Source organism: Prionailurus bengalensis, chromosome F2 (assembly GCF_016509475.1).
Source record: "Prionailurus bengalensis isolate Pbe53 chromosome F2, Fcat_Pben_1.1_paternal_pri, whole genome shotgun sequence".
Classification (NCBI taxonomy): domain Eukaryota; kingdom Metazoa; phylum Chordata; class Mammalia; order Carnivora; family Felidae; genus Prionailurus; species Prionailurus bengalensis.
This window is the reverse complement of record NC_057353.1, coordinates 20,775,364-20,801,375: the sequence shown is the minus strand read 5'-3', so window position 1 is coordinate 20,801,375 and position 26,012 is coordinate 20,775,364. Positions and strand designations below refer to the sequence as shown.

General features: G+C 35.5%; 1 protein-coding gene across 1 annotated transcript in view; it reads right to left on the bottom strand.

Annotated features, from left to right (window-relative positions):
• Positions 1-2,108: 2,108 nt before the first annotated feature.
• The window catches only part of XKR9 (XK related 9), a 37,535-nt gene continuing 13,631 nt past the window's right edge, over positions 2,109-26,012 (bottom strand). Inside the window, exons 3-4 of the mRNA XM_043601187.1 lie at positions 10,356-10,576; positions 2,109-2,806 (exon numbers count right to left, since the gene is read on the bottom strand). Coding sequence (XP_043457122.1) covers positions 2,178-2,806; positions 10,356-10,576 — 850 coding nt within the window. The 3' untranslated portion in view covers positions 2,109-2,177. The remainder of the gene's footprint in view (positions 2,807-10,355; positions 10,577-26,012) is intronic.

Genomic DNA, 26,012 nt, shown 5'->3' with positions numbered 1-26,012 from the left:
ATAAATATAACCATTTTTGTTAGTCAATATTGTTTCACTTACTATAAAATGAAAACTGCAAACATTAAACATTCTGAAAGATAACTCATCAGTTTCTATAAATGCTTCAGTATATAACCTTTTCAAGGAACAGAACTCTATTATACACTTGTTTTTACCCTGAACAATACCTAACAGAATGCTGGGCAGAGTGAGTGTTTAACATTTACTTATTGTTTTCAAATAGCTTTGATAGTTAAAATGTGTTGTATCCAGTTAAGTTTAATCTCATCCCAAAAGTTATACGGTAGTTATACATTAATTTAGAAGACTAGGGATGCCCAGATGGCTCAGTTTGTTGAGCGTCCGACTTTGGCTCAGGTCATGAGTTTAAGCTGTGTGTTGGGCTCTGTGCTGACAGTCCAGAGCCTGGAGCCCGCTTTGAGTTCTGTGTCTCCCTCTCTCTCTCTGTCCCTCCCCTGCGCGCTCTCTCACGCGCTCTCTCAAAAATAAATTGAAAAAAATTTTTAAGTTATAAGACTAAATGTGGAAATGGAAATTTTTTCTCCTGGTATTAGAGAAGGCTATTGTTTGAGGGCTCATTCATTAACAGCTGACCCAAGGAAAAGAAAAGGTAAGAAACTGAAAAAGAAAAGAGAATCTGAAGGAAAAAGTTTGATTATTTCCAGAAGTTCAACATAATCTTATTGCCCTATTTACTCCTAGGACGAAAATTTACTTCTTACTGTAAGGAGTAATGCAAAAAACTATTAATATATGATTTGGTTAAAGTCCTTTCCCTATTTTTTAATCAGGCTATTTTAGTTTTGTTATTGTTGAGCTGTAGTTCCTCCTCCATTCTGGATATTAATGCCTTATCAGATACAGACATTTCCCTGAAGAAGATATACAAATGGCTAACAGGTATATAAAAAGATGTTCAACATCACTAATAGAGAAGTGCAAATCAACACTATAATGAGATTATCACCTCACACCTATTAGCATAGCCGCTATCAAAAATAGAAAAAATAGAAAATGTTGGTGAGGACATGAAGAAACTGGAAGAAACCCTAGTATACTACTAGTAGAACTATAAAATGGTGCAGCCAGCCACTATCAAAAATTGGTATGGAGATTCCTCAAAAGATTAAAAATAGAATTTACTATATGATCCAGCAATCCCACTTCTGGGTATACATCCAAAAGAGATGAAAGCAGGATCTTGGAGAAATATTTGCAAACCCATGTTCACAATGGCATTATTCACAATACCCAAGAGATGGAAGCAACCCAGTGATGGATAAACAGAGAAAATGTGGCATCTGCATACAACAAAATATTACTCAGCCTTTAAAAAGAAAGAAATCCTGTCACACAGCACAACAGACAACATGCTACATAAAATGTACCAGTCACAAAAAGACAAAAACTCTGAGATTCCCCTTGTATGAGGTATCTAAAGTAGATACCTGTTTCAAATTTATAGAAACAGAAAATAGAACTATAGTTCCCAGAGGCTGGAGAGAGGAAAATGGGAAGTTGTTCAATGGGAAAAGAGTCTCAGTTTTACAAGACGAAAAAGTTATAGAGATGCACAAGGTGAATGCTAGTTAACACGATTAAACTGTGCATTTAACAATGGTAAACTTTATGTTTTGCTTTCTTCCTCTTTCTTTCCATTCCCTTTCCCTCTACCCAATCTGTCCCAAACTCAAAATATATGCACTGAATCAACAAAATAGAGGAAGGAAAAATGAGCATTCTGTTCTTCTCCTCCCTTTGCAGTTCTCCACAAGAAGCATTAGTTTTGGTTCAGAAACAGTGAGGGGAAAATTGGAGGGAAGCTCAATTCCAGGCTTCTGATTTGGGGGAACCAGAACATTTCTTCCAATTCAGGTCAAGTTGGCAACTCTACCAGGCAATAGGGAAACGTATCTGAGTACTCAAGATCTTTAAAGCCCAATGAGAAATTAATTTAAATAATAAAATATTACAATACTCTCTCATATTCATAGTTAATATACCAAAACTGATCTCAAAATAAAGGAAAGAGAGAGGGAGGGAGGGAAGAAAGAGGGTACGAAGGAAGGGGGGGCAGGAAGGAGGCAAAAATAAGAAACAACACATACATATGACATTTTCTTTACTAACCAATGAAACAAAAAATAAAAAAAACATATCTCATAAATGAATAGCTATTCCATTAGAAAATACTTCATTCTACAATCTCTTTCAGCTGCTATTCCATCAATTTCATCAGGTTTTGTTTCTTCATTTCTGTTTGGATGCAAAGTCCCATAATAAACAATAAGGAAAATAATTCCAAGGACCAGACTAAGAGCTATAGTGATACTGATAGGTATAAAATAGTCTGAATTAAAAATAGAGACTGGGCAAACCCAAAACACAATTAATATCCCCACTGTGACCAGTACTCTTCCAATATAATAACAGAACATTGGATATTTGGTGTTCTGTCCCTTAATATTAAAAAATGTAAAGGTAAGTATGAATCCAACAACAACTCTGTATAAGAATTCCATACTTATAGAAGCACAAAACTGAGTTTGCTTTTTAAATGCCCACAATATCCCTAACAACCAAAGAAATAACAACAGAAATAATGCAATCTTAACATTTATGAACAAAAGAAGTACAACACTCAGCATCCAAGATAATAATGTAAACAATTTGTAAAAGAGGTATGTGAGTTTAGGACAGAATCCATTAAGGAGATTTTTATCAGGCAAGGATTTTCTTAAAGCCACTTGATAATCAACAGTCGACCAAGAAATAGCACAGCAAGAAACCATGATGGCAGCATCTACAAAACAAAAAATAAAAACATATATTGTTATAGGAATAATAATAGCAATATCAAATTACTATATGCCATACATGCTTTATCTGTATATACGCATGCCCACAAACATGTCAGGTACCTTATATATTCATTTCATCTAATCTTTGAAGTAGATATTAATATTCCCATATTACATATGAAAGAATTGATGCTTAGAGAATATACATATTACTTGACTCAAGTCACACAGCTAGCAAGTTGCAGAGATCTGAAGCTAAATCTGCCTGAGGGTTCCAAAGTTGGTTTACTTAAATGCTATATTAGACTGCTTTATAAAATTTTAAATAAATTCACTGCACAAATCTTATTGAGCAACTTATATAATGAAAACTGCACACTCTAGAAGTTCTCTAAGAGACTACAGTTACAGTCCTAGTCTTTCCAGTCTTTTTGGCTTTGACCTTGGACATATACCTAATTCTCCAAGAGACAGCAAGATGGGGGACGGGGGTAGGAAGGGAAAGAGGAAAAGAGGGATGTTAAACAGAAAATTTAATGTCAGCATAAGGTATCAACAAGCTTAATTTCCATTTCTATAAGACGAGTCAAATGAGCAAATATATTCTAAAACTTACAAATTTCTATAAGTTTGACATCTTTGTCCCATTTTTTCCCCCAACAAGTAACAGAAGAGTAAGTTCATTACTACTGTAAAAAGGTATGCCATTAGCCCCATTGCCAAAGTTGGGAACTTTAACAGAACTGAAAGCAAAGACATTAGAGAATTAGAATTTAAAGCAGACTACAGAATGCTATTCCTTCCCATTTAGCCTCATTGGAGGTCTATATATTATGATAAAAAGGCAGACTTAAACTGACCTATTAAAGAGGATTATGATGGTTATAAATGCCTTCATCTACCCTCCTGGTTTTAGCATATTCCACTCTGGACCACACAATTAGCTGGACTTTTTTTTTTCTTCTTTAATTCAAACATATTTTAATTAAAGCATCTCTTTCCCCTAAATTTTGTTTTTTTCTAATTAGTTTTATCTTCTACCAAATACATATACATAACAATTGAACGAATAAACAAAAACAAATTAATACACATATATAACTTAAGTCAGTAAGTACTATAAAACTTATAAGAAAAATACCCTGTTCTACCTGCCTCCTCACTTCTAAGTCGCAACCCCCAGAAGAAATCACTATCAATTTCTAGTTTTTCTTCTGACACTTATTGCCATATTTGCAAATAAAACACACCTATTCTATTTCATAATTTATCTGCTTTAGACAGTGCTTACTGATTTCCTATTTGGAAAGAGGAAAACTTAGCACATATACACATATATGCACATGCTCCTTGCATTTTCCTCTCCCTCCATCTGCCCAACAGAGTAACATCACAATTTTTGGTAAAAGTCTATATTCGGTGTTTATCTTACTATAACTACATAAGTAGAGCTTTTTTTTTTTTTTTACTGCTCAGCCAAGTATTACATTCATTATATTTTCTTTCCTTTAAAACTGCCCATTGCTCCTTTACTTGTTTAGTTTTTTATAACTGTATTAATATTTCTTAGGAAAATCTCCAAATTAATTAATAAAACTCCCCTATATATATATCTATCAGTTCTTATTTTTTTAAGAATATAATCCTCCTGGTCTAAGGTGGTTGTTCCCAAGGTTTGCTTCCTGCCTTCCAAGAACTTCCCTTCACTTCTCTTCGGTGTTGACTTCTGTTTCCTGTTCTCATGTTTCTTTCTCGCTTTATTCCCATGTTTTTACCAAGCATTCTCCAGATATTCCTGAGAGAAGCTTCATCTAAGCAAAAATTTTTAAGACCATGTATGCCTCAAAATGTCTTTACTCTACCTTCAAATTTGATACACAGTTTTGCTAGAAATAGAATTGAGTGTTTAAAAATGTTTTCCATTAAAATTCTAAAGTCATCGCTCTATAAACTCTAATTTCAAGTACTAGGGTTAAGAATTTCAATGCCATTCAGTTTCTCTATCCTTAAGTAATTTTTTTTTCTCTCCAATCTTACAGAAAGTTATCTTTATTCTTGTTTCTCTGAATGTTATAATGATGGGCTTGGTATGCCCATTTTTATTCATGCTTTCAATCTAATAACCCACATCCTTCAGTGATATGCTATTTTATTCTTTGGTGGTTTCACTACAAATCACAATATGCATATCAAATATATCAAAGTTATAAGTTAATGCTCTACCTCAGAGGTGGATTTACAACAATGGTAATGAAGCTTAAATTTCAGGGACTCACACTTGCCCAGGTTCCTTCCAAGCCTAGCAAAGCCCTAACAATGTGTTCACTTTGTCATATATTTTTATAAGATTCAGGAAAATAGAACATTTTAATTGAAGTTGATTAAAATTCCTGTCTCTACCCCTACTTACTCTCTCTTACATTTTCCCTTGCTGTATTGAAGTAGTTGTGGGTCATTTTGGAGATCTGGCTAAAGGGAAATTGAGTTGAGAATACATTAAGTGTAGGTCTGAGGGACATGTTTATAAGATCTGTTTCAATAATTAAGATTAGTAAGTGACAGAGCTAGAATTCTGTTTGCCTGATTTTAACACTTCACTAGATTGCCATCAACAGGCCTTTGACTATGTAACAGGAAGGCACGATGATCTTGCCTCATCCAGTACACGTTATTAGTTTGACACTACTTCCCATTTCTTACTAATCTATATGCTCTAACATATTTTTCTTGTAATTTAGCTAATGTAACATTGTATTATACTCTATCCAAACTGAATTCCTTGTCTTTGCCAAACCATGTCTTTGCCTATGTATTTCTCTCAGTCTGAAATGCCCTTGCCCAATTACACATACACAGATCCTTATTAATTTCTTTTTGATTTGACATTATTGACACCGGTGAAGAAAACCTAAGACTCTCAATATTTACTGAGACATCAACAATAAACTAATGTTGTCAATTCACACAATATTTAAAATTAGTTACTTCATCTAAAAAAAATTTATATACTCTGATATTATAGCACATTATTGACAAAATTGCCAGGGTTTTTCCCAAATTTAACAAAATCAAAAAACTATGCATATTATTAATAATCTGTGACATTGAATGAAGCTTTTCTAAGTTAAAATAAAAAACAAATTTCAATCAACTATGCTAAAAATCGGATTGAAATTTTCTATTCTCTCCATAAATATTATAAAATGATTATCAAATCAAGTCAGTCAGAGAGTACATGCCAAAAAATTTAGAAGAGTATCAAAATAATAAAAACATATTACTTTTTTCTCTCTTGTGAAATTTATAGTATTTGTCACCTTTCTTATATCTGTAATTTACTACAATTTATTTTTTAAAAATGTTTACTTTCGGGGCTCCTGGGTGGCTCAGTCGGTTGAGCGGCCGACTTTGGCTCAGGTCATGATCTCGCGGTCCGTGAGTTCGAGCCCCACGTCGGGCTCTGTGCTGACAGCTCAGAGCCTGGAGCCTGTTTCGGATTCTGTGTCTCCCTCTCTCTCTGACCCTCCCCCGTTCATGCTCTGTCTCTCTCTGTCTCAAAAATAAATAAACGTTAAAAAAAATTTTTTTAAATGTCTACTTTCATACCTTTTATGGACTGAACTGTGGTCCTCCAAAATTCATATGGTGAAGCCCTAACCCTCAGTGTGACTCTGTTTTGAGATAGTGCCTTAAAGAGGTAATGAAGATTAAATGAGGTCACATGGGCATGGCTCAAATCTGATAGGACTAGTGTCCCTATAAGAAGAAGAAGAGACACCAGAGAACTTTCTCCACACACAGAGGAAAGGCCATGTGAGGACACAGCAAGAAGGTGGCCATCTGCAACCCAAAGAGAGAGCCCTTACCAGAAACCAACCCAAATGGCACCTTGATCTTAGACTTCCTGTCTCCAGAACTATAAAAATATATATATTTCTGATGGTTAAGCTGTGAAATTCTATTATGGAAGCCTACACAGACTAACACAATACCTAATTTGTTTACATATTACATTCTTTTTCTTAAATAGGGTCTTTCTAAATGCTTTAGCTTTACACTTCAAAAAACCCAGATCTACCTTTGCTTTACCTTTTTTCTGGACTACACAAGGAACTTAAAACACTTTAGCTCATTATCGTTTACCGGACTTACACATTTTTGCTGTTTTATACTTTCATTCTATCTTTTTCTTAACCACATAGTATTATTTTCCTTTTATACAATCTTCATGTAGATTTACCCACATATTTACTATTTTCTTTCCTCTTTATTCCTTCTTGCATTTCAGAACACCTCCATTCTGTATGAAGTACATTCTTTGGAATTTCCTTTAGTGGGGATATGCTAAGGTATGAATTTCTTTCTACTTAGTTGCTTGTGAGATAAAGGGCTTCCTGAATCTGTAGGTAAGTGACTCTCATCAGTTCTGAAATTTTTTCAGCCATTAACTTCTCAAATATTGCCTCTGTTCCATTCTTTCTCTTTCCTTCCCAGACTCTGTTCAGATGTATATTAGACCTTCTCATCTCTTCTTCCATGTCTCTTAATATCTCTTACATATTTCCCATCTCTTTGTCTCTGTAAACTATAATCTGGATAATTTCTTCTGATCTAGCTTTGACTCACTAATTGTCGATACAGTTGTGTCTTATGTGCTAAGTTTTCATTTTCAATTCTTAAAATTTTTAATTCTCAAAAATTCTGCTCTTGTGTCAAATACACAATTCATTTTTTTAATTTTTTTAATGTTTATTTATTTTTGAGAGAGACAGAGACAGAACATGAACAGGGGAGGGACAGAGAGAGAGAGGGACACAGAATCCGAAGCAGGCTCCAAGATCTGAGCTGTCATCACAGAGCCTGACATGGGGCTCAAACCCACAGACTGGGAGATCATGACCTGAGCCGAAGTCAGACACTTAACTGACTGAGCTACCCAGGCACCCCTACACAATTCATTTTTTATAGCTTCCTATTCCATATTTTCAAGTTCATCATTTACCTCTTTCAACATAATAGGATGTATGTCATACATACTTGGCAACCATTAATTTCCAATATCTAAAGCCTTACTACATACATTTTTTTTCTATTTCTGCTGATTCTTACTCATGATGCCTTATTCCTTCTGGTGCTATAAATTATTGTAAAACATTCATTCTCCTTGGAAAACTGTGAAAATTATTTGAGGCCTAGGAGAAAGTGAATTCCTCCAGGGAGGATTTAACTTGTTTGTGCTAGACAGGGTCACTATCAGTCTGGAACCACTTTAACCTATATTCATAGGTTATAGGCTTTTATTGGTTTGTTTTTGGGGGGTTTTTTGTCTTGTTTTGTTTTTTGGACTAACCAAAGGTGAGAATTTTGATTGCACAATTGTTACAGTGTGATGTTTACCTTCTCTACTCGGCGCCAGGCAATATTCCTTGCTGTCTCTTCAAAGCAGAGAGGGAGGTAAGTAACTTCACACTTTATCTTGAGGGGGGTACCTTTTGGAGTACCAGTTTTACAGATTAGAATTTTCTACCAGATGTCCTTCCCTTGTGAGGACTCTGAGTTTTGTCCTCAGTCTTCCACACACTGGAAGCTATTGAAACTGAATCTATTATTTATAGGTTTGGTTAAAACCTCCAGGTATGCCTTCAAAGTCTTACTTAACCCTGCTGTGTTCCCACTTTCACATATTTTGGCTTGTGGTATCAGATTGTTTTATGGCTTTAGGAAGGCTTTTGAAAATATTTATCCAATTGTTTTACATATTTTCAGAGAGAGGATTAATTCAAGTAATTTAGCCTTTCAATGGTAGGGTTTATTTAAATAATCTGAGTTTTCCATCTGCTTTCCATCTTCTAAACATTTGTTGATATTTCTAATCTGCTATTCTACTCTGCATTCTCTTTGTCCTTGTGGGTTTATATTGTTTTTACTCCTTTACTCTCCTTTTTAGTATAATTTCAGGAAAGTGCAAAGATAAAGAATATGTTCAGTCTTCTGAAGTACTTCTATATATAACCTGATTATTTTTTTTACATTTTGAATTATTCTTCCTGATTGTCAAAACAATATGTGATTTCTGCAGAAAATTTTTAAATTCAGAAAAGTATAAAGAAGATGAAATAAAATCACTCATAATCCTACTACCCAGAAGCAGCCACAGTTAACATTTTTGCATATTTTCTTCCAGACATTTTTATATAATGATTTCTTTGTATCCTTAAAAGTATGCTGATAGAAAATTTCATAAACTGCTTTTTGCCTAAATTTTATTTTAGAATTACTTTCTTGTCATCAAAAGTTATCTGTAAGTACTATTTCTAGTGGCTATATCATTTTTTATACTAACAGTCTACAATAATTTATTTACTAATTCCACTGTTAGCCAATTAGGTTTCTCATTTTTTGCTATTTTTTACTAACACCTCAACTTCTTACTTCATGAAGAAACTAAAGGATGAGGATAGAACCGTAACATAGAGCTAGCTGTCATTGGAACCCATTGCTAGTCTGGATGCTGTGTACTACTCAAAATCATCAGAAGATCCACCATAATATAGGCTGTAAGTTCTAAAGGTTGATCTTCCAGCTTCAGGAACTATATGATATAGAACTTTTAAGCCCAAACCCACAAAGTCTTTGTATCACAAGGAATAAAATGTCTCATAAGTAGGTTCTCTTCAATCTCTTACTATCAAAGTAAAGGTAAAAACATTAAAAAGGGCTGCAGTCTAGAGGTTTATGGGAAACCAGAAACAGGAAGCCTGGGAGAATGAACTGATCTCATGGGTGACTCTACCACAGAGAGAACTCCAGGGAAGATGATAATCTGTTCCTCTGAGATGAATCCATGTCTGCACAGAACAATAGTCATTATTGAAAACTGGGTCTATTATTTAGCAAGTAGGTTTTTTTAATATCTAAATTAAATACCTAAAAAGGTTTTTTTTAATGGAAATACCAAATTCTGGAAATTCCCAGAAGTTACCCTATGAATAAACTTCACACATGCAAAATGATGACTACGTAAGATTACTCATTGTAATTTTACAATAGTAAAATATTAGAAACAACCTAAATTAATGTAAATATGGGACTTGTTAAATAACTCATTGTACATCCATAATTTGTAATCCTATACAGATAATAAAAATGAATGAGGGAGCTCTTGCTGTACAGATATGGATAGATTTCCAACACATACTGTTAAGTTCAAAAAGCAAAGACAGTTTTTATGTTTACCATTTCTGTAAAAGAAACAATAGGAAAAAAGGATATAGGCTTTTTAAAAATTTTTCTGAAAGAATCATCAAAAAATTGACAATAATAGTTTCCTTTCTGGGCAGATGAAGAGAAGGAATGGGAATAAGGGAGAGAGAGACTATGTCTTCATATACTTTTTGATATTTCCACAATGTACTTCTTTTCAAAAAAAAAAAAAAGAATAATTCTAAAAAGAAAAAATGTAAGAAAAATTCTAAAACCTGCCAAAGAGCTGTGTAGTTGACACAAGATCTCAGTGTATTCATTTAACATAGGGTGTGAGGAAAGACTTACACTGAGTGAAATTTGCTTGACCATGTTCCAGAAGGGTGTAGAGCTGCAAAACAAGCTGCGGGCAGCCTTCCAGGTAGGTCTCAAACAGCCTGAGCATGCTCAAATCAGTCATTCTATCTATAACTTCTTTATGCTGATCAATTTGTTCTTCCATGAAGTTATCAGTTTTGCTGCTGTATTTGAAAGCCACATGATAACCTTTTTTCAAGGCAAACCAATACCTGTAAACACAAACATTTACCTCCAGTAATATATTCTTTTTTTTTTTTTAATGTTTATTTTTGAGACAGAGAGAGACAGAGCATGAATGGGGGAGGGGCAGAGAAAGAAGGAGAGACAGAATCCGAAGCAGGCTCCAGGCTGTGAGCCATCAGCCCAGAGCCTGACGCGGGGCTCGAACTCACGGACCGTGAGATCGTGACCCGAGCGGAAGTCGGACGCTCAACCGACTGAGCCACCCAGGCGCCCCTCCAGTAATATATTCTTTATAAATGTATGTTAATATACATAATAATTTTGGAAAAGGTAACATGTTTAAGTATAGAAGTTTCATACAAACTTTGTCTACTACAAAATTTCTTTCAATTCTGAATATTTCATAGTGGCTATATTGAGATTCAGACTCCATAAACTTTAATTGCATGTTTGATTTGTAGTTGTATGCTAGCACACATGATCTCAATTCATCTTCACAGTAATTATAGGAAATGAGTAGGTATTATTCCATTTTCACAGATGAGAAATCTATGGCTGAGAATGTTAGAGTGATTCACTGCAAGTTATGCAGAGCATAAGAGGCAGACATAGACTCCAAACGTAGATCTTAAGATTCCTAGTCTTAACCACTACTTTCTGAAAGACAAATCACAATTTTCAATTCATGCGATTTATCTTAAATACAAGACAGATACATGGTTTTATGATAATGTCAAGGTTGAAGATAAGACTGAACCTAGCAAACAATTACTCAATATCTTCAAAGTGCTACGCTCTTTGACCACTACCATCCTAGAAAATATGTAATTTCTCAAAGACTTTTAAAACATTCTTGCTCAAGCTCTTCTTTTTAAAGAATTTTAAAATGAACATGATTTTTCACCATGCAAGTAAAACTAATAACAAAACATATCGAGACACTTATTTAGAAGAAATCTGGAGCTAGCAACAAGGCAACCAGGATTCTAGCCCAAAGCTTATCAAAACTCTTTATCTATTCCTCAGTTTCCTCATATATAAAATAAGGGCAGTGATATATACCTTCTTTCAACCTGCCTCTTCTGTCAATTTTTCCCATTTCAGTAAATGGTACCAACATTTACCATGCTGCTCAGACCAAAAACATGGAAATAATTTCTAACTCCTTTCTTTTTCTCACAACCTAAAAAAATTCCTCACCAGGTTCTCTTGGTTCTTGGTTCTAACTTCAAATATATCCAAATCTAAACACATCATCACTTCCACCGCTTCAATCCTAGTTTAAGCAGCCAACATCTCCAGTCTATATTACTTCAATAGTTTCATAACTGGGCTCTCTGATTCTATTGCTCCCAATGCATTCTACTCCATAGATAGCATCTAGGTTGAACCTGTTAAACATAGTTCTGATGTCACTCTGCTCAAAATGTTCCAATGATTTCCATCAAACTTAGAAAAAAACCAAAGTCTTACCAGTTTTTACATAGCCCTTCATAATCTGCCTCACATGCATTACTCCCGCTACCTTTCCATCATATTTTTCTCACACTTTTGGTATTCTCTTCTTGCTATTTTTTCCAATTTAAAGGCTTTATCTTTGCTACCCGCCTCTGCCTGGAACTCTTCTGGGTAAAATGTGGCAGATGCTGCTCCAGGAAGTTCTACACACGTGTGGCACCATCTCCTGTCAACACCCATGGGAGGTCATGCCCGATCTCTACTTCTACAGAGATCTTGAGGAAACTGGAAAAAGAAGCAGACTACTGCTGAAAAGGATGTGACCGAAGAGAAATTTTAGGGTGAATGGACTGCTCCAGCTCCTGAGTTCACTGCCACTCAACCTGAAGTCACAAAATGGTCTCAAAATCTCAGGTGCCCTGTCAGAGAGGTCTTTTCCTGCTTTCTCCTCTAGGGTTTTGATGGTTTCCTGTCTCACATTCAAGTCCTTTATCCATTTTGAGTTAATTTTTGTGAATGGTGTAAGAAAGTGGTCTAGTTTCATTCTTCTGCATGTTGCTGTCCAGTTCTCCCAGCACCGTTTGTTAAAGAGACTGTCTTTTTTGCATTGGATATTCTTTCCTGCTTTGTCAAAGATTAGTTGGCCATACTTTTGTGGGTCTAGTTCTGGGGTTTCTATTCTATTCCATTGATCTATGTAGACACTCTTTTTTTTTTTTTTTTTAATTTTTTTTTTCAACGTTTATTTATTTTTGAGACAGAGAGAGACAGAGCATGAACGGGGGAGGGGCAGAGAGAGAGGGAGACACAGACTCGGAAACAGGCTCCAGGCTCTGAGCCATCAGCCCAGAGCCCGACGCGGGGCTCGAACTCACGGACCGCGAGATCGTGACCTGGCTGAAGTCGGACGCTTAACCGACTGCGCCACCCAGGCGCCCCTAGACACTCTTTTTTAATAAATTTTTTTAGTGTTTATTTTTTAGAGAGAGAGAGAGAGACATAGCACAAGCGGGGGAGGGGCAGAGAGAGAGGGTGACACAGATTCTGAAGCAGGCTCCAGGCTCTGAGCTGTCAGCACAGAGCCCGACACAGGGCTCAAACTCACAAGCCATGAGATCATGACCTGAGCCGAAGTCAGACGCTTAACTGACTGAGCCACACAGCCATCCCACAATAGACACTCTTTAAACATAAATATACAAATAGTTTGAAAGAAAATTAGAAAAAAGTAGTTGGTAGGGTTATATTAATATCTCAGACAAAAGAGACCTCAGATCAAGGATTATTACCAGGGAAAAAGAGGGTCATGTCAAAACGATGTAAGAATAAATTCTTCATGAAGACATCTGTGTGTACCTAATATTGGAGCTTTAAATACCTGAAGCAAAAATTATCAAAAATAAAGGGAGAAAAAGACAAATTCATAATCTTAGTTGAGGATTTTAACATGCATCTCTCAGTAACTGAAAGAAAAATGCAAAAAGAAAAAATCAATAAGCATACTGAAGATTTTAATAACACTATCAGCCTAAATGCCCTAATTTACATGCATAGAACACTGCACCCAACAATAGCAAATTATAAATTCGTTTCAAATGCACATAGACTATTCACCAAGTTAGACTATATGCTGAGCCTTAGAAGAAGTCTCAATAAATTTGAGAAGGTTGAATCATACAAAGTATGATTAAATGAGAGATCATCAACAATAAAATATCTAGGAAAATCCCCAAATATTTAGAGTTTGAGGTAAAAGATCCAGATCCTAACGTTTCATAAATATTGCAGCCTAGGAAATTTGAACATTACTAAAGGACATGTCTCTAAAGAGTTTCAGATAGAAAATAAATAAGAAAGAGGGTTCAACTATTTAATGCCCATTTGAGAAACTCTATAAAGAAGGGTGTAGGGATCTGTGGGAAGGAAGAGACTCATCACCCACTGTATTCTGTTTTATACAATTTGAACTTTTTTTTACAATGTATTCAAAAGGAGCAAAAATAAATTCCATATTTTAAATAATTCAAATGTCTTTCATGTATCTATCAAAGGGAAAGTCTCCTTTGACAAAGAAAAAGGTTTTATCACAAATCATACATAAAATGGAAATGCGAAAGGGTCATCTAATTTATATTCTGAAAAGTGAAACATTTTTTTCCACAGACCCCTAAGCAGTAACAGCATACTTACTAACAACAGGCACTTATATCTAATAAATAATTCATGTTGATATTCCTTGTCTTTCATCTACCAACACAAACTCAATTTAGCTATCCTATAAGGAAATGAATCCATAATTCAGTATGTCTCAATTTTTTCTCTAGTCTGGACAAACCCTGGGATAATTTGCCCATTTTTACTGTTTTAATTTTTGCTTATTTCTATTTGTCTCAGTATTCTGCCACTTCTTACACTAACTAAAACACAAAGAAAAAGAAAGACAAAAAGAAGGAAGAGTTTTTGTTTATCTAGCTGGCAGGCATTTTTCACTAAGAGCCAATCTAATTCAACTTTTTCTTTTCTTCTTTTGTTTAATTCTTTGAGCAGGCAAAATACATAATTCAAAAATCAAAAAATACAAAAAGTTATTCACTGAAAAAACTTCTTCCCACTCCTCTGGCCCAACTACCCAGTTTTTACCCTCCCCTATGACCACAAGAATTCACTGTTACTGGTTTCAGGCATACCTTTCTAGAGTTTGTTAATGTATATGCAAGCAAAAACAAGCATATAAGCCTTTCACCACCTTCTTTTACACAGATTGTATCATATCATACTTACTGCCTGCACCTTGTCTTTTCACTTAAAAATATATCTTAGAGGCACCTGGGTGGCTCAGTAGGTTGAGCATCCAACTTTGGTTCAGGTCATGAACTCATAGGTCATGGGTTTGAGCCTCGCGTCGGGCTCTGTGATAATGGCTTGAAGCCTGGAGCCTGCTTCAGATTCTGTGTCTCCCTCTCTTTCTGCCCCTCCCCTGCTCTCTCTGTCTCTCTCTCTCTCTCTCTCTCTCTCTCTCTCTCTCTCTCTAACTCTTTCTCTCAAAAATAAGTAAACATCAAAAAAAAAAAAATATATATATATACATATACACATACACACATGTATATCTTAGATAGTCTTCAACAAATGGTGCTGGGAAAACTGGACAGCAACATGCAAAAGAATGAAACTGGACCACTTTGATACACCACACACAAAAATAAATTCAAAATGGATGAAAGACCTAAATGTGAGACCAGAAACCATCAAAATTCTAGGTGGTAACCTCTTTGACATCAGCCATAGCAACTTCTTTCTAGATATGTCTCCATAGGCAAGGTAAACAAAAGCAAAAATAAACTATTGAGACCTCATTAAAAAAAAAAAAACCTTCTGCACAGTGAAGAAACCAATCAACAAAACTAAAAGGCAACGTACTGAATGGGAGAAGATATTTGCAAATGACATATCTGATAAAGGGTCAGTAACCAAAACATATAAAGAACTTATCAAAATCAACATGCCAAAAAACAAATAATCCAGTTAAAAAATGGGCAGAAGGCATGAAAAAAACATTTTTTCCAAAGAAAATGTACAGATGGCTAACAGACACATGAAAAGATGCTCCACATCACTCATTATCAGGAAAATATAAATCAAAACCACAATGAGATACCACCTCACACCTGTCAGAATGGCTCACATTAACAACTCAGGCAACAACAGATGTTGGTGAGGCTGAAGAGAAGAGGATCTCTTTTGCACTGCTGGTGGGAAGGCAAACTGGTGCGGCCACTCTGGAAAACAGTATGGAGGTTCCTCAAAAAGTTAAAAATGGAACTACCCTATGATCCATTAGTTGCACTACTAGGTATTTACCCAAATGATACAAAATACTGATTTGAAGGGATACATGCACCCCAATGTTTATAGCAGCATTATTAACAACAGCCAAACAATGGAAAGAGCCCAAAGGTCCACTGACTGATGAATGGATAAAAAAAAAATGTGGTGTGTGTCTGGGGTGCGACACACACAGACACACACACACACAATGGGATATTACAAAGCCACAAAAACAATGAAAACTTGCCATTTGCAATGACATGGATGGAGAGGATTACGCTTACCTAAAGAGTATTATGCTAAGTGAAATGAGTTAGAGAAAGACAAATATCATATGATTTCACTCATATAGAATTTAAAAAACAAAACAAATAAACATATGAGGGGGAAAAAAGAGACGCAAACCAAGAAACAAACTATTAACTATAGGGAACAAACTGATGGTTACTGGAGGCAAGGTGGGAGGGGGGGCATGGGTTAAATAGGTGATGGGTATTAAGGAGGGCACTTGTAATGAGCGCCAAGTGATGTAGGTGAGTGATTAGTCACTAAATTCTACACCTGAAACTAGTATTACACTGTATGTTAACTAGATGGAATTTAAATAAAAACTCAGAAAAAATACATCTTGGAGATCTTTTCATTTCAGTACATAAAGTACTTAACATTCTTTGTAATAGCTATGAAGTACCCTATTGCCTTGGATATACCATAAACTCTCCCAACATTTATTGAAACTGTTTCTATCATTCACCTTTTACAAAAAAAAAAAAATCTATGACTGAAAATTGTGTTCATATGTGTCATTTTACATGTATGTAGGCATGATAAATTCCCAGAAGAGGAACGTCTGGCCAAAAGGTATATATATACATTTGAAATATAATCAAATTGCCTTCACAGGGATTGTACCAATCCATTCTCCCATCAACGAAATATGAGAGTACCTGTTTTCCCATGCCTTTCCAAGAGAGTATATTATCACTTGGATTTTTGCCAGTCTGGCAAGTGACAAACATCTCAGTGAACTTTTAGTTGGCATTTTTAAATTATGAACAAGGCACAGCACCTTTCACATAATTTAAGAGCCACCTGCATTTCCTTTTTTTATGAAGTATCTTATTCTTTTCGCATTTTTCTATTGGAAATTCCCATTTTATACAGGCCACATAATGGCAATAAATTCATATCTTTCAGTACTCACTCTAAATATCAATGGACTAAATGCCCCAATCAAAAGACACAGGATAACAGAATGTATAAGAAAACAAGATCCATCTATATGCTGTTTATAGGAGACCCATTTTAAACCTAAACAAACCTGCAGATTGAATGTAAGGGGATGGAGAACCATCTATCATGCTAATGGTTGCCAAAAGAAAGCTGGAGTAGCAACACTTATATCAGACAACATAGATTTTTAAATAAATATTGTAACAAGAGATGAAAAAGGGCATTATATCATAATTAAGGGGTCTATCAACAGGATCTAACAACTGTAAACATTTATGCTCCAAACATGAAAGCTCCCAAATATATAAATCAATTAATCACAGACATACAGAAACTCATTAATAATACTATAATAGTAGGGAAATTCAACACCCTACTCACAGTAATGGACAGATCATCTAAACAGAAAATCAACAAGGAAACAATGGCTTTGAATGACTGGACTGGATGGATTTAACAGATATATACAGAACATTTCATCCTAAAGCAGAATACATAGTCTTCTCCAGTGCACATGGAACATTCTCCAGAACAGATCATATACTAGGACACAAATCAGCCCTCAAAAGTACAAAAAGATCAAGATCATACTGTGCATATTTTCAGACCACAATGCTATGAAACTCAAAATCAACCACAAGAAAAAATCTGGAAAGATAACAAATACTTGGAGACTAAAGAACATCCTACTAAAGAATGAATGGGCTAAGACGTTAAAGAGGAAATTAAAAGTACATGGAAGCCAATGAATATGATAACACCACAGCCCAAAACCTCTGGGACACAGCAAAGGCAGTCATAAGAGGGAAGTGTATAGCAATCCAGGCCCTCCTAAAGAAGGAAGAATGATCTCACACACACAACCTAACCTTACACCTTAAAGAGCTGGAAAAAGAACAGCAAATAAACCCCAAAACCAACAGAAGACAGGAAATACTAAAGATTAGAGCAGAAATTGATGCTAGTGAAACCAAAAAAGCAGTAGAACAGATTAATGAAACCAGGAGCTGGTTCTTTGAAAGAACTAACAAAATTGATAAACCCCTAGCCAGTTTGATCAAAAAAAGGGAAATGACCCGAATAAATAAAATAAAAAATGAAAGAGGAGAGATCACAACCAACACTGCAGAAACACAATAAGAGAATATTAAGAGCAATTATATGCCAATAAATTGAGCAATCTGGAAGAAATGGACAAATTCCTAGAAACATATATATTACCAAAACTGAAACAGGAAGAAATAGAGAATTTGAACAGACCAATAACCAGTAAAGAAACTGAATTAGTAATCAAAATCTCCCAAAAAACAAGAGTCCAGGGCTGGATGGCTTTCCACGGGAATTCTACCAAACATTTAAACAAGAGTTAACTCCTATTCTTTTGAAGCTCTTCCAAAAAATAATGGAAGGAATATAATAATGGAAGGATAATAATGGAAGGAAAACTTCCAAACTCATTCTACGAGGCCAGCATTAACTTAGTCCCAAAACCAAAGACCCTACTGAAAAGGAGAACTACAGACCAATTTCCCTGATGAACATGGATGCAAAAATTCCCAACAAGATACTAGCCAACCAGATCCTACAATGTATTAAAAGAATTATTCACCATGATCAAGTGGGATTTACAGCTGGGATGCAGGGCTGATTCAATACCCATAAAACAATCAATATGATACATCACATCAATAAAATAAAGGACATGTACCACATGATCCTCTCAATAGATGCAGAGAAAGCACTTGACAAAATACAGCATCCTTTCCTAATAAAAACCCTCAAGAAAGTAGGGATAAAATTATCATACCTCAAGATCATGAAAGTCATATATGAAAAACCCACCGCTAATATCATCTTCAATGGGGAAAAACTGAGAGCCTTCCCCTTGAGGTCAGGAACATAACAGGGATGTCAACTCTTGCCACTGTTATTCAACATAGTATTGGAAGTCCTAGCCTCAGCAATCAGACAACACAAAGGAATAAAAGTCATCAAAAACGACAAGGAGGAAGTCAAACTTTCACTCTTTGCAGACGACATGAAACTCTATGTGGAAAACCCAAAAGATTCCACCAAAAAACTGCTAGAACTGATGCATGAATTCAGCAAAGTTGCAGGATATAAAATCAATGCACAGAAATTGATTGCATTTCTATACACCAATAATGAAGCAGCAGAAAGGGAAATCAAGGAATTGATCCCATTTACAATTGCACCAAAAACCATAAAATAGCGAGGAATAAACCTAACCAAAAAGATGAAAAACCTATAAATTGAAAACTGTAGAAAGTTTATGAAAGAAACTGAAGAGGACACAAAAAAAATGGAAAAAGATTCCATGCTCCTGGATAGGAAGAACAAACGTCATTAAAATGTCAAAACTACCCAAAGCAATCTACATATTCAATGCAATCCCTATCAAAATAACACCAGCATTCTTCACATTCTTCACAGAGCTAGAACAATCCTGAAATTTGTATGGAAACACAAAAGACCTTGAATAGCCAAAGCAATCCTGAAAAAGAAAATCAAAGCTGGAGCCATCATAATTCCATACATCAAGCTTATCACAAAGCTGTAATCATCAAGATAGTATGGTACTGGCACAAAAACGGACACTCAGATCAATGGAACAGAACAGAGAACCCAGAAACGGGCCCACAAACGTATGGCCAACTAATCTTTGACAAAGCAGGAAAAGAATATCCAATGGAATAAAGACAGTCTCTTCACCAAGTGGTGCTGGGAAAACTGGACAGCGACATGCAGAAAAATGAACCTGGACCACTTTCTTACACCATACACAAAAATAAACTCAAATGGATGAAAGACCTCAATGTAAGACAGGAAGCCATCAAAATCCTCAAGGGGAAAGCAGGCAAAAACCTCTTTGACCTCAGCCACAGCAACTTCTTACTCAACACGTCTCCAGAGGCAAGGGAAACAAAAGCAAAAATGAACTACTGGGACCTCATCAAAATAAAAAGCTTCTGCACAGTGAAGGAAACAACCAGCAAAACTAAAAGGCAACTGACAGAATGGGAAAGGATACTGGCAAACAACATATCAGATAAAGGGTTAGTATCCAAAATCTATAAAGAACTTCTCAAACTCAACACTCAAAAAAAAAAAAAAAAAAAAAAACAAAATGATCCAGTGAAGAAATGGGCAAAAGACATGAATAGACACTTCTCCAAAGAAGACATCCAGATGGCCAACCAACACATGAAAAATACTCAACATCATTCATCATCAGGGAAATACAAATTAAAACTACAATGAGATACCACCTCACACCTGTCAGAATGGCTAGCATTAACAACTCAGGCAACAACAGATGTTGGCGAGGATGTGGAAAATGAAGATCTCTTTTGCACTGCTGGTAGGAATGCAAACTGATCTAGCCACTCTAGAAAACAATATGGAAGTCCCTCAAAAAACTAAAAATAGAACTACCCTACAACCCAGCAATTGCACTACTAGGTATTTATCTAAGGGATACAGGCGTGCTGTTTCAAAGAGGCACATGCATCCCAATGTTTATAACAGTGCTATCAACAATAGCCAAAGTAAGGAAAGAGCCCAAATGTCCACTGACGAATGAATGGATAAAGAAGATGTGGCGCATATATATATATATATATATATATATATATATACACACACACACACATACATACACATACATGCATACATATAGTGGAGTATTACTCAGCAATCAAAAAGAATGAAATCTTGCCATTTGCAACTATGTGCAATTAGTCAGAGAAAGACAAATACCATATGACTTCGTTCACATGAGGACTTTAAGAGACAAAATAGATGAACATAAGGGAAGGAAAAATAATATAAAACCAGGGAGGGGGACAAAACATAAGAGACTCTTAAATATAGAGAACAAACAGAGGGTTGCTGGAGAGGTTATGGGCTAAATGGGTAAGGGGCATCAAGGAATGTACTCCTGAAATCATTGTTGCACTATATGCTAACTAACTTGGATGTAATTTTAAAAAATGAAAAAAATGAATAAAAAAAAAGAAAATTCCCATTTTCTTATTCTATTTCTATTATATTTTTATTTTACTTTTTACTTCACAAGCTCTTTAAATATTAGAAGACTAGGACGCCTGGGTGGCTCAGTTGGTTGAGTGACCGACTTCGGCTCAGGTCATGATCTCACAGTGTGTGAGTTCGAGCCCTGCATTGGGCTCTGTGCTGACATCTCGCAGCCTGGAGCCTGCTTCAGACTCTGTGTCTCCCCTCTCTCTGCCTCTTTCCCGCTCATGTTCTGTCTCTGTCTCTCAAAAATGAATAAACGTTAAAAAAATTTTTTTTAAATATTAGAAGACTAGCGCTTTGTCTGTTATAAGCTGCAAATATTTTTCTTCCTTGTTAATGTTGCCTTTTTTTAAATTTTTTTTAACGTTTATTTTTGAGACAGAGAGAGAGCATGAACGGGGGAGGGTGAGAGAGAGAGAGAGAGAGAGAGAGAGAGAGAGAGAGGGAGAGAGAGAGACAGAATCTGAAGCAGGCTCCAGGCTCCGAGTTGTCAGCACAGAGCCCGACGCGGGGCTCGAACTCACGGACAGCGAGATCATGATCTGAGCCGAAGTCGGCCACTTAACCGACTGAGCCACCCAGGTGCCCCTAATGTTGCCTTTTCTTCTTGCTTTGCTTTTGTTTTTGTTGACTTGGGGAATTTTTGTTTTTGTTTACTGACATGCATTTTTATAGGTCAAACCTATAATTTTATGGCTTATGGGTGAGTTATGGTTAGAAAGTTCTGACTCCAAGGCTATAAAGAAATTCTCCCATGTTTTCTTATAGCACCTTTTTTTTTTTTTTTGCTTTTTTACATTAACTATTTATTCAATTGGAATCTATCCTGGTGTTTGATAACTTACCTAGAATATAATCCATAACATGCAATCTTAAATTATCCCTACTCTAATGTTAATCAAAACTTTACTGTTCTAATGCTGCATATACTTGCTATTGTTTCCTCTTCTAGTCTGGTATATTTCTACAATCTGTGGTCTTTACATGGCATACAGACAAAAACACCTCTTTTCTTATCCTTGTGGTTTGGATTTGGAGGGGTAGGGAGTAGTGCTACCCTGGAAACAAAAGTCTTCCAATTTATCCTTTCATATGTTCTTCTGTCTAGCAGGAATTAGAACACATATTTTCTCACATAAAAGACTGGGAGGCTGAAGACATAAACTGCAACATTTTAAAATTCTCCCAATACCCACCTGTATGTTTCTATCAAGCTACTTCTAAAGAGTTCACCTTTATCACTGAACAAGCTAAACCCTTTTCAAGACCATGTGCCATGCTAGGTTATGAGCTAAGCCTGACTTTTATATGAAGGTCCAGTCTAATTATAATTCACATATGCTTTTTCCCCCCAAATGGCTACCCAGTTCTCCCAACACACCTAACGACAAAGCAAGAAATCATTAAGAATGTAGAATTTCTATGTGATACTATCAACTACATTTACTAAATTTCATTTATAGAATACTACAACTAACAACAACAGAACGCATATGTTTCAAGTACACATGAAATCATAATGATGGACCATATGTAGGACAGTAAAACAAACCAAAATAAATTTCAAAAGATTGAAATGTCAAAAGTATGTTAGCTTATAATAATGGAATTAATTAGAAATCAATATTAAAATATCTACAGAACACCTGAATACCTGAAAAATTCTTTAAATACAGCCTAACATTTGGGTAAAAGATGAAGTCACATGGAAAGCAAACAGTTTTTGAGCTGATTGATAATAAAAGCACAAACTATCAAAATGTCTGGAAAACAGCTAATTCAAAGGTTTGGAAAATCTTTATAGCTTAAATACTTTTATTAGAAAAAAGAAAGGGTTAATAGTAATGATATAGGTTTTCATAGAAATGAACTACAAAAAGAGGGGGAAAAAAGCCCTAAACACATAGAAAGAAGACAACAATAAAGATAAAAGCAAAAATCAATAAAATAAGTAAGACACAAACATAGAAAAAACAAAGTCAAAATCTGGTTCTTTAAAAAGACATTAGACACTGATAAACTTCAAACAAGACTGCTGTGGGGTGGGGAGAGGTAAAGAACAAAGAATGCCAATATCAGGAATAGAAAAGGTGACAGCACTAAAGAGCCTATAGAGAGCAAAACTACAATAAGGGAATATTAGGAGCAAGTTTACACCAATAAACTGAACAACTCTTATGAAACAGAAAAATTTCCTGAAAAACACAACTTACTAACACTGACAAATGATCAAACAGAAAATCTGAATAAATCTAATTGTTCTAAAAAATCTACACACATTAACTCCATCCAATACATTTTTTCAAACATTTATGGAAGAAATAGCACCAGTCTTATACTAACTCCTTCAGAAAATAAACAAAGAAGGAACACTTTCCAACTTGGGTTATGAGGCTAGCATAAAACTATCTACAACCTGCCAGTGAGGGGTGCCTGGTTGGCTCAGTTAAGCATCTCCTGATTTTGGCTTAGGTCAGGAGATCTAGCCCTGAGTCCAGCTCTGCACTGACAGCGTGGAACCTGCTTAGAATTCTCTCTCTCCCCCTCTCTCTGCCCCTCCCATCCTCCTTCCCTCCCTCTCTCTAAGTAAATAAACATTTTTTTAACTAAATAACAAAAAATAAAATCCGCCAATGACATTAAAGGAAAATTGTAGGGCACCTGGGGGGCTCAGTCACTTAAGTATCTGACTCTTGATTTTTGGCTCAGGTCATGATCTCACAGTTGTAAGATCAAGTCCTGAATCAGATTCTCTCTCACCCTCCTCCCTCTGCCCCACTTGCACACATGTGCACACTCTCCCTCCCCCACCCCCCACCAAAAAAGAAAAAGAAAATTATAAAACAATTTGTTGTAAAACAAATATCCTTTATGAGCATGGACACAAAAATGCTTGATGAAATATTTGCAAATGAAATTCAGCAATGTATTAAAAAAATCAAGATCGATTAGGGTCTGTCCCAGGAATGCAAAGTTGGTTTAATAGCCTTAAATCAATCAATGAAAAATGAATTAATGAAAAACCATATGATCTCAACAGGTACAAAAAAATATTTGACAAAATTAAACATCAATCCATAAAAATAAATCTCTCAAGATTATTAAAAGAGAATGAAATCTCTTTAATCTGATAAAGGGCAGCTATGAAAACCTTACAGCTAACACCAAACTTAATGGCAAAACATGCAACACTTTATCCCTGAGATCAGAAACAAACCAAGAATGTCACTGTCATCACTTCTATTCAATATTTTACTGGAAGACCTAGACAGAGAATGATGCAATACAAAAGATAAATAAAAGGAATAAGCATTTTTAAAAAGGAAATCAAACTATTCCTATTTGTAAATGACATGATGATTACCACAGAAAATACCAAGAAACCAAACAAACAAAAAATAGACTATGTGAGTTCAGCAAGTTCTCAGGAGATTAAGTTAAAAAAAAAAAGGTTAGTTGTATTTCTACTCAGTGGAAACAAATAATTGAAAAATGACATTTTAAAGACAATGCCAATTATAATAGCTGGAAAACTGATTCAAATTTATGTAGAAATACAAAGGCCCTAAAACAGACAAAACAATTTTGAAAAAAAACATAATGAATATATGACTTCAAGACCCAACTATACGTTGTCTAGAAGAAACCCAGTTTTGACATAAAGACACATACAGATTGAAAGTAAAGATATGTCAAGAGAATGAGAAGACATGCTAAAGATTGGGAGAAAATAATTGCAAAATACATATGATAAACAACTGTTATTCAAAATATATAAAGAACTCTTAAAATTTTTTTTTTAACGTTTATTTATTTTTGAGACAGAGAGAGACAGAGCATGAACAGGGGAGGGGCAGAGAGAGAGGGAGACACAGAATCTGAAACAGGCTCCAGGCTCTGAGCTGTCAGCACAGAGCCCGACGCGGGGCTCGAACTCACGGACCGTGAGATCATGACCTGGGCCGAAGTCGGACGCTTAACCGACCGAGCCACCCAGGCGCCCCTATAAAGAGCTCTTAAAGCTCAACAATAAAAAAATGACCTGATTAAAAAAATGGGCAAAAACCTGAATAGATACCTCACTTGAGAAGATACATAGATAGCAAGCAAGCATATGAAAACATGCTCCATATCATATGTTATTAGGTAAATGCAAGTTAAAATGAGGTACCACTACCCACCTATTAGAACGGCCAAAATCCAGAATACTGACATCAAATACTGGCAAGAATGTGGAGCAATACGAACTTTCAATCACTGCTGGTGGGAACAGAAAATGGTACAGCCACCTTGGGAAATAGTCTGGCATTTTCTTACCAAATTAAACATACTTAGAGCACCTGGGTGGCTCAGTCAGCTGAGCGTCTGACTCTTGATCTCAGCTAAGGTCATGATCTCACAGTTTTTGATTTTAAGCCCCATGTCAGGCTCTGCACTGATGACATGGAACCTGCATAGGATTTTGTCTCTTCCTCTCTCTGCCCCTCCCCCACTCATTTTTTTCTCTCTCTCAAAATAAATAAACTTTAAAAACACACACACATACTCTGTTAAAAAAAACAAAAACTTACTCTTACCATATGATCCAGCAATACATACCAGTTCCTTGGTATGTATCAAATTAGTGAAGATTTATGTCCATACAAAGCCTATACATGAATACTCACAGTAACTTTATTCATAATTCCCAAAACTTGGAAACAACTAAGATATCCTTCCTTGGGTAAATGGATAAATAATCTGTGATACATTCAGACAAAGGAATATCATTTAGTGCTAAAAGAAATGAAGAGATACAAAAGAATGTTAAGTGCCTATTGCTGAGGGAAGGAAGCCAATCTGAAAGGCTACATACTTCATGATTCTAACTGTATAATGTTCTGG